The 18,768-nt window shown below is 34.8% G+C and overlaps 1 protein-coding gene across 1 annotated transcript in view; it reads right to left on the reverse strand.

Annotated features, from left to right (window-relative positions):
* Window positions 1-944: 944 nt before the first annotated feature.
* Window positions 945-18,768, reverse strand: part of LOC111056245 (transcription factor Ken-like) — a 67,667-nt gene continuing 49,843 nt past the window's right edge. Inside the window, 7 exon segments of the mRNA XM_039429704.1 lie at window positions 945-2,655; window positions 4,834-5,054; window positions 6,208-6,445; window positions 8,712-8,957; window positions 10,688-10,831; window positions 13,169-13,326; window positions 13,329-13,668. Coding sequence (XP_039285638.1) covers window positions 2,458-2,655; window positions 4,834-5,054; window positions 6,208-6,445; window positions 8,712-8,957; window positions 10,688-10,831; window positions 13,169-13,326; window positions 13,329-13,668 — 1,545 coding nt within the window. The 3' untranslated portion in view covers window positions 945-2,457.

Genomic DNA, 18,768 nt, shown 5'->3' on the forward strand with positions numbered 1-18,768 from the left:
ATTGGTTCTCGTCAAATTAATCACGATTAAAATTTAACCGGCTTTTGTGCAATCGGGTCCTAATATATAAAGCAATAACATCCAAGACAATACAATTCCAAATTCTTAGCTTTTCAGTGTAGAGTGAGAGATTGTCGAGATACTACAGTGTACAGTAAAGTGGAGAGATATACTTTGGTATTAACTTTTGATTACAAAGTATTCAACCTAATAAGACAGATATGAATAGATTCTAGATAAGATTTATCATTTATTTAAGGAGATTAAATTTATTCACATTGGAATACAACAACAATTTCCCTTTTTTTCACTGGTAACAACTATCTACCTGTGAAAAATTTTGCTTTGGAAACTCATTTTAACTTGTTATTTATTCATAGAATTCTATAAAAATATAAAATTTATGCATCCTTCGACAAATACACGATTGACGTATCCTACAATAATTAAAAAATATTGTCGATTTTCATTAAAACATTATTTTATTTGATGATCGACAGTGAGTAGACTTTCTGCATGGCTCGTACAGAGATAAAAGTAGTCTTACATCGAATAAGAAACGACTTGAAATTGACACACTCACTTATGTAGTACAGTTCTCTAGATATTGATGATGGTGTAACAATCAGAACTGGGGTTCACAATGTTTCACCAGAGATGGTAATGGTGAGTAGTGGGCCTTTACGGGTACAGCCTACCCAGACAGGGGCTTGGCCTTGCCCCCAGGGCCTGGGAACCAGCGCCAAGGTTAAAACCCCTCCCTTCACACCTCTCCAGGGGTGGGGGACTACCTCCAAGGGGTCATTGACCTGTTACCTCCGCCCACTTTGAGTCATCAACCTTTTATCTCCACCCATTTCCATCAGTTTGATCCCCCCTCCACATCCAAGTCTACCATTTTGTTCAAAACCAGCCTTTTATCCTAGTCAGATGTTTTTTTTTTTGATACAAACATCATATCAATGTTTCAATCGATACTTTTACTTATTACATTCTACAAATATTAAAAAACATGTTTTTTCAACAGCATGAGTTTTTAAATTTTTATATTAATATTGGCCTAACCCTACCTACGTTCGCGATGATATGTTTTATGTACCATATTCAATTATTTACCGCCGTGATAAGATATTATAAGATCTATAGGATCCTGGCAGTTTTCTTAACAGAACCTCTCAATAATGAATACCTCTCAGCAGCGAATTTTTTCTCGGGATAATCGACTTCGTTATACAGAGGTTCGACTGTATTCAAAAATATTGTGGGAGGAGAACAAAAGAGATACCTGAATACAAAAATAAAATTGATGGAGGAGGGGTAGGGGGATTTAGAATGATCGGTCTGAATGATGGAAATGATAATAATTGTTGAAATAAGTATTTGAATGTGTTGATTTACCTCATTCCTTGATTCGCTTGATGGGTAGTTCTGTATAAATCTCTCATTGAATGCTGAGTGAAGACTGAAGGCTAAGTGGGAAAAGCTTGTAAACCAGAGATTCCATTCAATAAGGATGGTTTTTCAACACCAGAAGAACATCGATATGATGGTTATATCCAAAAAAAAACCATCTGACTAGGATAAAAGGCTGGTTTTGAACAAAATGGTTGGATGTGGAGGGAGGATCGAACTGATGGAAATGGGTGGAGATAAAAGGTTTATGATTTGAAGTGAGCGGACGTAACAGGTCAATGACCCCTTGGAGCTGGTCCCCCTTCCCTGGAAAGGGGGGATTTGGCCTTGGCGCTGGTGCCCGGGCCCCGGGGGGCAAGGCCACGCCCCTGTTTGGGTAGGCTTCTCCTATAATAAGTAGCTACTGATGTTTAATTAAGAAATTCGTTTGTGCTTCTAAGTGCAATTGTAATGTAATTTATTTCTATTGGTTGAATAAAGCATTTATTTATTATTTATTCAATCAGCAGCTGAGAACTAGAATGCATGTGTTCTTGGCGCTCAAATCTGTATGCAGCCTTATATCGGACATGTGAAACGTTACGTTAGTGGCCAGCCATAGGGCGAGACCATATGGGGCGATTTTTCGGGCCCCAACCCAATCGGCCGATCAGAGAGCTTCCTGCCCAGAAAGTATAGAATGTATAAGCTAATGTAATGAGCTTCCTGCCCAGAGAGCACTTTATAGAGAGTGTTCTATCACTACCTCCATATACAAACCCATAGTGCATTGACAGATGGTTGATGGTGATGTCACAACAGGTACGGCCCCTACACCATTAAAATTGGTTGATTTCAACTGATCTATATCAGCTAGTGTTTTTATTGGTGTAGGAGCCCTACCTGTGCTGACGTCACCATCAACCACCTGTCATGCACTATGGCTTTGTTTACGGAGGTAGTGGTTCTATACTCTCTGTTCCTGCCATGCCGACTCTGAAAACGCCTAATATGGTCTCGTCCTTTAGTGGGAGGACAGTGTTAGGCTTGGGCGCGCGACCTGGGTCATTCATGCAGGTTTTTGCTGAGTAGCAGATTGTTGTGGGGTCCGGAAAGATGGCGGATGAGCTCTTGGAGTGACTCGAACGTCAGCTGACAGAAGCAACAGTTGAAGTGGCCGGTGTCGCCGTCTCCCCCCGTCGCACCCCCCGCCACGCTGATCACGTTGCGGTGCACCGAGCACAGGTGTTTCAACAGGTGCGCCTGGATACAACCAAACAAAATAAAATATTTTTCATAAAATGAGAAAGTTGAATTCAGATTATGTTCTTTACACCATTTCACAAAAAAAACGATAATATCAACCCAAAAATCGAAAATTCATAGAAGCTGAATTTAATATTTTCTAAATTTGGTTTAGTGGTTTTGTGTTTTGTTTCGGTTTTGTATATGTTTGGATTGTTTAACATACAAAACTTTATTTGGAAGTGAATAGTGTGAATTTAAAGTATTGTGCTCACTATAACCTTAGTGTCCGGTATCCCATTAGGGAAGTTTGGACTATATACGGCGAGGTGGAACTACCCTTGGGTATCCCCACCATTGAAAGCCATAAGCAAATAATAATAGAATCCAAGTTCAAGATTCACGAGAAAATTATAAAATACACAAATGAATAGAAATATGAATAATAAATGAAGTGAAGTTTCGAAAGGAAGTGACTTTATTAAATAGGAGAATAAAAGTAGGATACTAATAATCGTATTCTTTTTGGTTTTCTTTAAAACAAACAAATACCGTTTGTTTTGGCTACTGATTTAGACAAAACTAGTTTCAAACAATTAGTCTTGAAGTGAACAATAAGCATTTATATTCAATTAAACCTTCAAGTACCATACCCTATTGAAGTAAATAAAATACTCGAATTTAAATTTAAAACTTTGACTTGTTCACACCAAAGCTCTGTAACTCTGCACTCTGTGGGTATATTTTTTAAATAGATTGATCGCCTGCTAAAATAAAGAGGCTGTTCACACTGACATCCATTCATCTGCCATTCAAATTTCGTATGCCTGGAGAAAATTGCTATTCTATAACATCCGTCTGCGAGCAGAGTCTTTTTGGAACGTCTGCTGACAGATGGATTTTTTTATTTTATCAATCCAATAGTTATCCAGTCTGAAGACAAATAGGCTTTTTTCTATCCTATTGAATAATTACAGCAAATATCTCATAAGAAATTCTTACAGATATTGCTCATTTGATCAATATGTACACATATTGCTTTATTCCCTTAATTGCAATTCCTTACATAAGTAACATACTGATCAACCTCATACCAGACAACTTAATAGCAAAAACTAGTATTAAAAAGATAGCAGAATGGATAAAGTCAGTGAATATCTCGCAATTCATTCACACATAATGCACTAGTAAATTCCACCTTTACTTAATTATCCTATATTTCTTTTATTGCAGTTACCTTTTTATTTTTCTTCCAAACCTCAAATATTTTTTCTCAGATTCATTCTCTGTCTTCTACTCTGAGATTTTTAATTAATTCTTCTGACCACAAATATAATAATATTGTAATATTTATCTTCTAAGCCACATAATGGAATTCATCATTCAGTAATTAGGCTACTTATATATTTTAGTGCTTCAAATTACACTTTTGAATTTACTTTTCCTTTTCATTTATACTATGTTTATTTATATTTCCTTTCATATGTATATTCATTCTTGTTTCATCTATTCATTTCTTCATTGAAATTTTTTATATTTGAAAATTAATATCGATACTCGCTGCCAGCACTCAAACTTCGGTTTTGCAGGCTGCACCAAACATGTTATTTTGTTTTGATAAAGTTGTTTTTCGTGTATATTTAAATATTGATCAATATGTTTTTTTTAACTTTGTATTGAGGATTATTATTTTTGTTGTATTATTTTTGTTGTGGCGAAATAAAAAAATTTGATTTGATTTGAAAAATTTTATTTAAAAAAAAAAAAATATTGAAGGCAGATGGATGGATGTCAGTGTGAAAAGCCTCGAGGCTTTTAGCAGGCGACCGATCTTTTATCATCCACAGAGTGCAGATTTACAGAGGTTTGGTGTGAACAAGCCTTGAGAATCAGTTGTTTGTGAGAATTGGCCAATCAGACGGCAATTCATCATCTGCCGACAATTGATAAGTGTGAATATGTCCATTTAGTTCATATGTGTTGATTTTAGGATAGAGGATAGAATACTTGGAGGATAGTTTTATTCAAGTTATAATGTTGGTTCAGCTTTATCGTCATTAGATGCAATAATATTGATCTGAATTTGACACTCCAAGTTTTTAAGTTATTAAGTTTCCAAGTATTTTAGTTATTAAAGTTTCCTCTCCACAACTTTACAATAGAGGAAAGTAATATTCAATTTATGCTTTTACGCACCTTCTGCTTGAACATGGCAACACAGAGCCTACAGGCGAACGGCTTCTCTCCGGTGTGAACACGCAGGTGAGTCTTAAGGTTCCATGACATGCCGAACTGTTTACCGCAATACTCGCACCGGTATTCCCGCGCAGGCGTAACTGACGTCTTTCCGCCGCCCCCGCCACGATCCCCCTGTCCGTTGCCGCCTCCCGCGCCCCCCGTATCGCTCTCCTCGCCACCTGGTCATCAGAAATTGCAGGAATAAGTAAATAATTCAACCAATCAAATCAAATTGAAAATTAGAAATTCATTCAGCTATATTCTAAATAGAATCGTTTTACTCATGTAGCCAATTAGATAGACCTAATGGTACTTTTAGTGTGTGACATTCATTTTATCACGATGTGTTATTTATACAATAGTTTACTAATTTACATTTGTGTAATGTTTAACTTCTCAGTGATAAGTACTTCAGGTGTCTTTGGGTTTTCCTCATAGCTGATGAAATCGTAGTCTACAAGTCATATCTACGCTCCGACACTATAGCCCGGTTGCACAAAAGCCTGTTAAATTTAATCATGATTCAATTCCACAAGAAACAATCAGACTTTTTTTGAAAAGTGGCATTAAAAGTTAACAGACTTTTGTGTAACCGTGTATCGTATCTTTTGAGTCGTATGAAATTTGATGTTGAATATTATTTTGTAATACGAAGTGTCTCAGGGCCATATGCTAGCATTACGTTTAACGCTAAACCACGTTTACTTGTAGATATGGTTGCATTTATCATAATGTGTTTCTTATGGAGTTTAAACGATCAGCTGACATTTCTCCGTTTAAACCGAGTATCACACGGGGCACAAGTATGTCAAAGTATTTGCAGAGATTCCAGTATCTCTTGAAAAGATTGGAGAACTCATGATTCTTATAATGATTATTAGCATTATTGTAAGATTGTTACAATAATGATTATTAACAGAGTTGTTGATGAACAACCAGAATATTCTAATACAATTATTAAAATCTATTTTTATAAATCAAATCCTACAGATGTATATTCTTTCGACAGATATAATATGTTTGAGATAGAATTGACCATTCTAAACAAGATCAACAGTAAGTTTATATCAGATATACCAGAATCAGAGCTATCGGCTATCACCACCCTCTGGTGATGAATGAAAATTGGCAACCTATCATTTTCACTGACTTTACAGGTATAAATTGAATCTCACTATACATTGAAAACTAAAAATCCGATGAAATCGTTATAAAACTACCAAAGCTACTTTACCACTCGGAGTAACTTTATTCTACCACTTTTCGAAATAGAATTGACTGTTTGAGGAGTTCACTAGACAAAAAACTCCTGTGATCCTAGAATAAAATTACCGGAAGGAGGAGGTTCATCCCTGTCCCTGGCGCCGCGCTCTGAGGGGGGCACTGGCCCCACCTGAGGCTGACAGAGGCCCCAGGGGCCCCATGAGCTCTCCGCGTTGTTGCCGGCGAACTGGAAGTTGGAGCGAGGTGAGCGCGACGCGGGAGGGAGGTCCTCGCTTGGCGGTCGGTATTTCACCACTATCTCGTCTACTGTGTTCATCTGTAGTACTCCGCCAGGCGGTACAGCATTCTGCAATCATTCAAATATCAAAGTAGAATCAACACTGGAAATATCTTGTAACAAATTTGAATTCAAAGTGTAACTAAAGATTATCGAAAAAGAAATAATTATTAGTAGTTAGCCCCCGGGGATGGAGAACTCGCTCAAAATACTGCTGGAATCCTGTCACTTCTTCTCTTGAAAATAGTGATAAGTCAAGGGAAATACGGTCTATCACTGGAAAGTAAGTCCCTGGGTCGATTTACCCCTTCCACAGCATCTACGCCACTATGTTGTATGCTTACTTACTTACTCCTCAGCTCTACAGGTCTTTACAACCCTTGGCCTCCCTCACATAGCCTCTCCATCTGTCTCGATTCTCGGCCTGCCTCTTCCAGTTACGAACTCCAAGCGTCCTTAGATCGCGTTCCACATCATCCGTCCACCTAATTCTTGGTTGACCTTTTCTTCTTCTGTTATTTATTTTCTCCTTCCATTTGATACATTTCACCACTCAAAGCTGTATGCTTATAGTTTATGCTTACAATTTAAAGAGCTTCCGACTTGGAAAGATATGCGGATTAGATTGATTGATTGATTGATTCTTATTATGACATAGAGGTATATTTATTGTATTTGGCAAAATAAATGTTGATATGGAAGATGATGGCTTAGTTGAATGCTAGCTTAGTCTCAAAGTGAAAATTATAATAATATGATCTTAACTAATCTAATAGACTCGGTTCACGTCGTGTCACATCGCCTCGCGTCTCAATATGCGTCTAGCTTTAAAAATACAATTAATCACGACACCAATTCACCTATCTTTGCAATATATTTTCAAACAAAATTCCGATAAAACTAATTAATTCAAAAATTACTAAAGCACTTATCAAGGAAATAAATGTATGGGTTGAGCAGAATATATATTTTACAATGCCTAAATATTAATAAATCTATTCATGATTCTTTTGAGTCTTTCTATCTTTTGTATTATTTATGAAAATTGATTAAGCACTGGGATGTGCTCAAAACTAAAAATTTCATTTTTTATTGTATTCTTCTTCATTAGTTTGCATTTAGAAGATTTAAATGTGAGCTGTATGACATGTTTTTGGTTATCACCTGTATGATTGTTTTTAACACGAAATTATTCAATTCTTATCATTGTATTATTTATAAGAAGCATTACTATAATATTTATTATATAGGTATATATTTTTTTCCATTTTTCAGTATTGCTATAGGCTATTTCGTACTGTTTGCTTTATTAACTCACAGCTAGCGCACAAGTTTAACTTTGCTGGCTGTGCCAAATCAATTAGATCTATTATAATTTACATTTTTATTATGCATTTTGTATGTATCATTCATGTTTTGTAACTATGTAATTTTGGCGAAATAAACATTCTTATTCTTATTCTTATACAGCTCTTAATAAAGAAGATTATGCTTATTTTTCTTGAACAGCCAATAACAAAGGCAATTATTCAATTCCTTGCAATTTTTATTTAAAAACCCACTAGAAGCGCGATTTAAACTAGCCGCTGGATGCTGGAAAAAAATGCTTGAGGGCAGTACTGTCATAGATAATACATATTGCTATCTTCTATTTCTATAATGCTACCTTTTATCGCTTAGGCTATCAGACAGTTGAGGCACAGAATGGAAACTATCAATCAAACGCCTATCCAACCAATGCTTTTTACATGTCACAAATACACGTCACGTGACTGCGCCATCTTGTTAGAAGTTAAAATCCTGTCTTTTGATTGGCTCGCGGCAGTGAACGAGACCGATTGATCCGGATCAGTAGAGTGATCCGAACCTCCCTTCTATACTATTGCAATGCTGAACTTTCTAACAAGATGGCGAATTTTTGGTGCCAGGGTACTTGCCAAGTTTCCATTCTGTATCTATTCTGTGGTTGAGGCCCGGCCACACAGAGAGCGAACTCAAGTTAGAGAGCGATCTGAGATTGAGATATAAAATCTATATAGGATCGTAAATTGCAAATGCCCTCTGTGTGGCCGGGTTCTTATGAACGGCAAAATCACTTCTCGGTAATTGAAACCCACCTGAAACTTCACGTCAACTTTTAACTATCTAATAGAAGACCCTCTGATAAAGCCAGGCCTTACCCTCAACAATAAATAGAAATTATTGAGGACCCTCTCATAAAGCGAGACCTTACCCTCAACAATAAATAGAAATAATTGAAGACCCACTCATAAAGCTAGGCCCTATCCTCAGCAATAATTGGTTAACAAATTAGAAATTTGCTTCGGCCACCAACCTTGGACGGATTTTCGGCGGTGGCGAAGAAGGGAGGCGTAGCGGCACTAAGCAACTGGTTGTTCCGATGGTGCCTGTAGGAGATCTCGTCGATGTAGGACGGCGAGAACGGCACAAAGTAGGGGTTCTGCGAGGGCGCGTTGTGGAAGCCGGGTCGCCGTTTGCGGTGTGGGGTCACCACGTAGTTCTCGGCAGCCGCCTGCTGTTGGAGAGCCTCCTCTGGCAGCTTCCGGTGGTCGTCGTCAACCTTCAAGCAATACAAATTCAAATTTACACCCAAGTCGTCAACATTCAATTGATAAAAATTCAAATTTCACTCCAGTCGTCAACCTTCAATCAATACAAATTCAAATTTCATTCCAGTCATAAACCTTCAATCAATACCAATTCAAATTTCATTCCAGTCATAAAACTTCATTAATACAAATTCAAATTTCATTCCAGTCATGAACCTTCAATCAATACAAATTCAAATTTCACTCCAGTCGTCAACCTTCAATCAATACCAATTCAAATTTCATTCCAGTCATAAAACTTCATTAATACAAATTCAAATTTCATTCCAGTCATGAACCTTCAATCAATACAAATTCAAATTTCACTTTAGTCATGAACCTTCAATCAATACAAATTCAATTTACACTCCAGTCGTCAACTTTCAATCAATACAAATTCAAATTCACTCTAGTCATGAACCTTCAATCAATACAAATTCAAATTTCATTCCAGTCATGGGCCTTCAATCAATACAAATTCAAATTTTACTCCAGTCTGAATCCATTGACTGTATAGAGTATACAAAATGTCCCATCGTATACTCATACAAATTCAAATTTCACTTCAGTCTCAATCCATTAGCTGCAAAGAGAATGTCAGACTAAAAGTGAAACAGCATGAAATTCTATATGAGATTTGCAAAAAAAAAAATGTCCAGTAAAACTTTCTTATATAAACTACCTTAGTTTTCGACCGAGATATATGGATTTTTTCTATATTTTTGAAAAACGTCAATAATTAAAAATCTATAAGTCATAATCCAATTCTGAGGATGATGAATTATGGTTCAGATGAGAGAGGAATTTCTAATAATATAAATAATATAATTTGTTAATTCATTTGAAATCTTCAAACTTTATTTAAACTTTTTATGAGAGTTCAAATTATTTGAAATTCGGGTTTGAACTCGATGAATTTAATTTTTCAAACTTTGAGCTACATTCTATATATGAAATTTGCAAAAAAATTTATCTACAATTAAACTTTCTTATATCGATCTTAATTTTCGAGATATATCGAATTTTTGATATATTTGAAAAACGTCAATAACTAGAAAACTATCAGTCAAATTCAATTCTGAGGATATGGTTGAAGAGAGGACAAAATTTCCAATAAGATTCACATCATGTGTTCCTTCCGTCAAACATTTTTGAAATTTTTATGATCGCTCAAAGTTGAAAAGAGTACATTCCTCGAGTTCAAATCCAAATCTCAAATAGTTTGAACTCTCATAACATTGCAAAGACGTCAAACTATAGAGAAACAATAGCGTAAGTAGATATTCCATGGTATAGGGCGTTTATGTCGTAACTTTTACTGTTATCTCAAGCCGATTATTGTCGATTATTGTCAATATTTACTGTTTTGACCGGGTGCGAGTGTTTGAACGGCACAATATGAGAGACTACCAGCATCGTCATAAAGCTTCACGGGAAAGAACTACGTGTACTATAGGCTTCAGGTAACTGTAAAAGTTGCGAGATAAACGCCCTATACCATGGGATATCTACTTATGCTATTGTTTCTCTATGGTCAAACAAAGAAACAGATGTTTTTGAACTTCTTATTAGCGTTCAAACGCCTGCCTGAAACCAGGACTACGTTTTTGTCAGAAAACGCATAATATGGTTTCGTTTTAAGAAAACATTGCACTCACTGAACGGTTCAACTACAAGGCTGATAATATTTTGATTAGTGTACCTCAAGATGACTGCGGTAGTCTTCCATGTATCGTGACTTGCGCTTCAACTGGACTGTCATCTCAGGGTGCGAACTGTCCTCGCCACTCGACTCCACCCCCCGAGGTGATCGCTTTATTTGCTGGCTCAAGCTCATTGGACTGTGCTGCAAATCAAAAATTCATGTCAATATCAGACATTCAATAAACATAATTCTCATTCATAGATCTTCTAACTGTACTCAGTTGCAAAATCTTCCTTCATCTTTATCGCCTTAAAAATAAATATATCATAATTATTATTGTTTGTTATTAATTTGTTAAAATTATTATTGAATATTTGTTAAACAAATTATATTTTGTTTACGTTTATGTTTATGCTATGAACTACTCCATTATCATGTTTTTTTCTTCTTTTTTTGAAAGTGTATACTAAATTTTTGTTGAAAATGTTTGCTAAATTTTGTGTTTCATAAAGTTACTTTTTTCTATTTTTCTCCAATTGGAGTGCTTAGTGAATGCTGGTTGCTAGCGCACAAACTTTTTTTTGCTGGCAACGCCAATATTATATATTAGATTATTATTTAGTTTCAATGAAAGCTTTTGTAATTTTGTTAGTATAAATTTCCAATGTATGAAACTGAATTTTGTTTTTCATGTATTTGTGAATTATTTATTTGAATTTGGCATCAAATTTGATTTGATGTGAACCTATGCGAAAATTTTCTCCTATTCGGTATCACCATAGAAAAGAGATTGAGAAAGATGAAGCCTTATTCTTATTCTATGGTAATACCACATATCTAAGCCTTTATTTAGTGTATGGAATTAAGTTGGCTCAAAATATACGCTAGTGAGGTTTTACAAAAATATACCCTCATTTTCTAGAAAGTTAGGAAAAGTTAGTGTACTCTTGCATCAATCTGTGACATTGATTTATAATTTAGTCTACACTCTATCTAGAAGAAATGTCCTCATTAGCATTTTATGCTACTTTTAGGTTACCAAATGATCATATATCTAGGCTTATTTTATTTTTCCACTGGTGATGATTATATTACTTCCCACTACCCTGTAAATGAAATTCCACCAAGAGACAGATAAATTTAACTCTTTTGCTATCGAACCATACATCATCAGCAACGTCAATAAAATATTCATAGCACTTGACACTTAATCTATTATCAAGTGAGTTGAGAACATTTTTTTTCAATCCTTGATGATTTTGGAAAGCATGGAGTAGTAGAAGAATACAATAATATCATTATTATGACAAAACCATCAAATCATACATCAATTCAACATACAAAATCATTGAAAACAATAGAGATTTTTCATGCAGTATTGTTATGTCTAGTTTCATAGTAGAAGGGGGAGTGACAGCTGAATTCAGGAAAGGGGGTGCATCCATGGGCTTTGGGGAGGGGGGTGGTAACCCCTGAATATTGTTGTTAATAAAAGTCTGATTCAGAATATTATCTACAGTAATTGATGAGAACAATATAAAATCATGAAGTACCATTTTTACTTAGAACATTTTATAAAAAGGGTACTTTATGTTTTTTATATTGTTTTTATTAATTTTAATAAAGTACCCATACAAGTGAAGTAATTTTATCTACAGTAATTATGTACTTATTTCTTTAAGTACTTATTATGTGTTTATTTCTACAGTAATTTATATGAATTTCTTGAATAATTTATTGTAAATTGTATTGATGGCAAATAAAAAGAATTGAATTGAATTGAAATTTCATGGAGTGTAAAGCATCCAAATTCTGCATTGAAATATACAAATTTCACAAAGATTATAGAGTTCTATTTCATTGATGAAGAAGTGTCATCAATTCCAGTGTGAACCAAAGAGTATAAGATGGTAAGAATATACAGATGACACATAGTACATGGAGTGATTTTTTATCGATGATAGAGTCTTATCAACTTCAGTGTGAACAAAAGATGGTAAAAACAGGATTTTCCATTTTCATTATTATTAAACGTAAATCCCAATTGAATGCTGTAAATCACCCCGCAGGCTTCTGCTACTGCAAACATTCTTGTTTAATAATAATTATTCATTAATGCATGATTGATGCCATCGCCATGCATAAATGGGGCAAGGCAACAACACCATTTTGAGTGTGGTGCTGCTCAGACAGTGACGCACATCGTCGAAGAGTGCCCAAGAACAACATACACGGGTGGAGCTGACGATTTCGTGTTAGCCACAACAGAATCAATAGCTTATTTAAATGTATTAAATGTTTGCCTATAGTTTTAAAATCTATGACTGAGACGAATCCATTCGTTGTTGATATATGAACACATAAATGTGGTATATATCCTTGTATATAATTTTATCCATCCCATTTTACTATTAGAATTTAATAATTGTGTCTTTTGCTATACGCTAGATAGATAGATATTCATTTATTATTAGCATTTGAACAAATGCAACTTACAATTTATTTCCATGTTTTCCATTTTCTTTGGAGTGAACTTACCTGCGACTCCCTGTCGGACGGTGGTCGGTCGGCGTCGTTATGCGTGGGCGTTCGTCGGTTTTCGCGTTCGGTATTCAACGATAAATTAACAGGGAATCGACGAGCTGCGACGTCGGCGTCGACTAGGCGTCGTATTCGTCGGCGATGCGTCATTAGCGGACATAGTGTCCGAATGGGGCAGCTCCTCTACTCCTCTCCTCATCCTCCTCCTCCTCTTCCTCCTTCACTTCCTCCTCCTCTTCCTCCTCGTCCTCCTGTTCACGTTTGACGCGAGCTGGCGGCGTGGTGTTATTGTTGGTGAATGTGTCTTTGAGTCGCGCGGTTTCCGCCGTTGTCGTGGTTTCGCCGCTGGAGGTAGATTCTCCGCGCGGTCTCCGCCGCGTGTCGGCGGGCGATGTGTGTCCGCTTGCGTATCCGCCACTGCCTCCACCGCCGCTCCACAGCTCCGACTTGATCTCTAGGAGTTCGAACAGCTCTAGTAGGCCGGACATGTCGGTCGGCTGAGAAAGTGCAAAAAATACATTACTCTCAAGAATAATATTATATCTCTAATATTATACAGTCTTTTTTATTGTCTTTTACATGTACGAAATAGGAGATACTCATTTTTTTGCTGAGAATTTTCAACTTTAATAAAGATTATGCACGTAATTTTGAGAAATTAGTGAATAGTTATCCTATTATTTGTTGATGCTTCCTGGACATAAGGAGATTTCATTTTACTACACAAAATTTTCCTCAGTGCAAAGCATTTCTAGCACCTGCTAGTATAAAATAAAATCGAAATACTGTAATAGTGTAAGACAAAATAATGAGAAATAATAAAAATAATGAGGAATTAAGTATTCAGAATTATTACTTAGCCTATTACTCAAGAATCTGGGGAATGTTTGGTGAAAATTGCATTCTACATTGAGATCCACTTCATAAAATCAGCACCTGATTAACGTTGGTCAGTAGAAATCTTGGTTAGCACTGATTAACATCGTCAGTGCCAATGTGAATAATTTTGAAAACCTTCTGAAAATTACTCTACAATAAGATTCAAGTTATAAAGTCAGCACTTAATATATTAAGCTTGCTATCATTGTCTGTCATTACACAAATCAGATATCTCTATCATTTTCCAACTCCACAGCAAAAGGTCAAAGAGTGATTTTGTGATCTTTGGAGGATTTTCTATTTTCATTTATTCTTTGCTATTTATTCACCAACTTACTGATGGAAAAACCAATGTTAATCAGGTGCTGACTTGATAACGTGCATCTCACTGTGGAATTTAAATGGATATGTGAAAAATGTGTTCAATAATCCTATATTATTAAACGAGCAACTTCTGTTTATATGTTTGGATGTTTAGATGTTTATATGTTTGTATTTCACCGGATCTCGAAACTGCTCTAACGATTCTCACGAAATTCAGATCATAGTAGGTTTATAATATAAAGATTCAATTGCACTAAGTCTCATCCCTTGGAAAACTCACTGAAGGACATTAAAAGGATAATTATTATTCATCCTTGGAAAAACAGATAAAAATAATCATTTCGTCGTCAATTGGTGATGGAATTGAGTGAGCGAGTTCATGTGTGTGGGACTGTGTCAAAATTATGACTCAGCTGTTGAACTTTTGTAATCATTCAATCAGATATTTAGTGCCGGTTGCAAAAAAGCCGGGTTATTTCCAATCCTGGTTAATTCCAGTAGATCGATCTTTTTGAAATGGTCTTCTCTGATTTGGTTCACGTGAAGTTGAAGTTAATCAGGATTAGAATTTAACCGGCTTTTTTCCAACTGGGCTTTCGTGAGGGAAATTTTTTAATTCCTCTGTGAATTTACTGTGATTAGATAGAACATTTCTGTATGAATGTTATTATAATTTCTTCTTTCGTAATAAATTTTTTATGCTTTTGTACTCCAGAGCGAATCTCGGTCCCCGATATTAAACCATAATGTGTTAAAAAATAAACTTTCTTAAAATTCTAGTATGCGTTTAATTGATAATCTCCACTGCTTACAATGTTTCAATAAGAGTATTCATCCAGAGAATCTATCCTTATTGTTGGTTCTCTAAATCCTATAAATCCCGAAGGATATAAATTCAAAATTGGACTTTATTCATTACCCTACGATATTTGAAGTTTCTATAGGATAAACTTTCTTCCAAAATGTTACGCAACAAAAACAACGTGGTTTAAAAGGAAATCCTTGACCTATTTTGCATGCTAAATAAACAAGAGTGTAACTGAATAAGCTGACTGAAAATAAGAAAATATCTAGTTACAACGTCCAAGGTACCACTTTTAAGGGCTCTTCCAGCCATTCTAAGCTCCCGTTCATTATTTAACCTTTGTTGTCTAATAAACAAACTCTATGTTGAAGATGTTATTATTGTAAATAATAAATATCTCACTCTATAATGTATGATGTTTGATCTTATCCGCGACATGATGATTGCAACACTTGTAACTTCTCTTATATCTAGGAATTTAAGTTCTTATCATATTGTCTCTGAAAATCCACGGGAGAAAAATTACTGAATATAAAGTATACTAATTCAATATGAGTTGTTAGCTTACTAGAAGTGGTCAATATTCACTACAGTGGTTACTAGTAGTTCTGTGAACAGTAGACCTCACGCAGTATTCTCATCCACAAGTACCTGATTGAAACTATAGACCTTATGGAAATACAGCAATAGACTGGCTTCTCCACACATCTGTGTAATCACTTGTCAGCTGATTTGTGATGAATAATTCTATAGTTTGATTTTTACTCTAATATTGGCGTATGAAGGAGGCTCCTTTTTCCTTTTATATTATCCTTGAAATGCAAAATTTCAAAAAACCTTGTATATACGTCGACGCGCAATTAAAAAAGGAACATACCTGTTAAATTTCATGAAAATCTATTACCGCGTTTCGCCGTAAATACGCAACATATAAACATTAAGAGAAATGCCAAACCGTCGACTTGAATCTTAGACCTCACTTCGCTCGGTCAATTAAAGAACTGAAAAGAATATAATCATAAAATAATTGAAGTTTTTAATCTATTACGATCAGCTTTTAACTTCACTGTAACAATAGTTATCTTATCATCCAATTCAATCTATCTCTTCTTTTCACTCTAAACTAATGAAGAAGTGTTCAATCCAATTCAGGCCTTGAATTGTTATAAACTGGTCAGGCCTTCAACTTAATACAGCTGAAAAGTACGTACTATCTTATAGAACTCCACCACATTTTCCGTTCTTATTATCAAATGTAAAATATTTGTAAGTTTCAATTAGGCCTATTCAACAATTACATTGTTGTACATTGTTGTATTGTTGAGTGTAACAAAAAATAGTTCTTAGTTTGTCGTAAATGCAACAATCTCTTTTGAAATGACAGCTTCCTGTACATTCAGTTCACATCTTATACAACGTCTTCCAAGCTCCAAATCTGGATATACAAACTCCAAATTGTTACTCCACTTACTCAAGAGCCACTTTAATATTTTCAACATCTTTCCTGATGTAAATGTAATGTACTCCAGTACAACTGTCATATTTGAAGCTCCAATTACCCAACAAACTTTAGTCAAACAAATTCGAGAAAGTTATATACATTATCTGAAGAATAATGCCTTTTATTCACTTGAGGAATATCTGAATACCTACCTAACTTGAATGTAATGTAAATATGCTTTATCAAATATGTTTTTCTATCCAATTGTGTGTACTTTTAAAATATATTTATTTATTTATACATTGATACATGCACTATACATTCTCAATTATGAATGATTGGGAATGAAACAACATATTGATTTTATAGTAGCCTGATGGTTGATAAGAATGAATCCTGAACTAATATATATTTATCATCAACATCTTCCCTGATATAGATTTGGAAGAGGACCTGTACCACATTTATATTCTCAACATATTTCCTGGTGTAAATGTAATGTAGTCCAGTAAAAAAGTCATATTTGAAGCTCCATTTACTCAACAAACTAATTTATGTTTATCATCAACATCTTCCCTGATATAGATTTGAAAGAAGTCCTGTACCACATTTATATTTTCAACATCTTTCCTGATGTAAATATAATGTACTCCAGTACAACTGTCATATTTGAAGCTCCAATTACTCAACAAACTAATTTATATTCATCATCAACATCTTCCCTGATATAGATTTGAAAGTAGTCCTGATTTCCTGTACAAAACTGTCCACTACAACATAAAATCATACATCTTTCCTCGTTTCCTTATATAAATTTGAAAGAAATTATGTACAAAACGGCCTCAACATCTTTTCTGATGTTATATTAACATATATGTTAACATTTATATCAACAGTTATATTAGAAGCTCCAATTACCCAACAAACCAACTTATTTTTTTATCATTAACATCTTCCCTGATATAGCTAGATTTGAAAGAAGTCCTGTACCACATATGCATTTTCAACATCTTTCCTGATATAAATGTAATTTAGTTCAGTACAGCAGTCATATTTAAAGCTCCAATTACTCAACAAACTAATTTAAAATTATCAACAAAATCCTCCCTGATATAAATTTGAAAGTAGTCCTGTACAAAACTGTCCACTACAACATAAAATCACATCTTTCCTCGTTTCCTTATATAAATTTGAAAGAAGTTATGTACAAAACGGCCTCAACATCTTTTCTGATGTTAATGTAATTTAGTCCAGTACAGCAGTCATATTTGAAGCTCCAATCACTCAACAAACTTATTTATATTATCTTTCCTGATATTAATTTGGAAGATGTCGTGTAAAAACTGTCCACTACAACATACGATCATCTTTCCTCGTTTCCTAATATAAAATTGTAAGAAGTCCTGTACAAAACTACAAAAACCGATCACATCAACATCTTCCCTAAAATAAATTTGAAAGAAGTCTTGTTCGAAACTGCACACTACAAAATACGATCATATCAACATCTTTCTTGATATAAATTCGAAAGAAGTCCTGTACAAAATACGATCTTTCCTAATATAAATTCGAAAGAAGTCTTGTACAAAACTGCACACTACAAAATATCATATCAACATCTTTCCATGTTTTCTGCTATTAATTTTGGAATAAGTTCTGTACAAGTCGATCCACTACAACATAACAATCATTTTTGTTTTGGACTGAAATTTTATCAAAATTGGACACGTGAAATTCTAACCTTATTTTGGACTTTTTCACCTATAAATTTGAAAGAAGACTATCTTATTATTTTATCTTTCAATGTTATTACATTAGTGTCATTTGCATTGTGAAGAAATAAAAAAAAAAAAATAAATATCAACATGTTTCCCAGTTTCCTGATATAAATTCGAAAGAAGTCCCAGGCCTACAATAACAGACAACCATGTATGAAGCACCAATTACTCAACAACCATTTAGAACGTATGCACTGTCATGTTGTAAAGTGTGCCTTGTAAAAAATGTTCAGTTGTCAGCTTGTTGTCGGGTGATAAAAGGAAAGGAAAATGAAAGTGAGAATGAAATTGAAAGTAAAGTAACTTTCAGTTGAGAGCTGTCAGCTGTGAGCCATAGAAGGTGGCCCAGTGGCCGACAGAAAGTGGACCG

This window comes from Nilaparvata lugens, chromosome 1 (genome assembly GCF_014356525.2).
Source record: "Nilaparvata lugens isolate BPH chromosome 1, ASM1435652v1, whole genome shotgun sequence".
In the NCBI taxonomy this organism is placed as follows: Eukaryota; Metazoa; Arthropoda; class Insecta; order Hemiptera; family Delphacidae; genus Nilaparvata; species Nilaparvata lugens.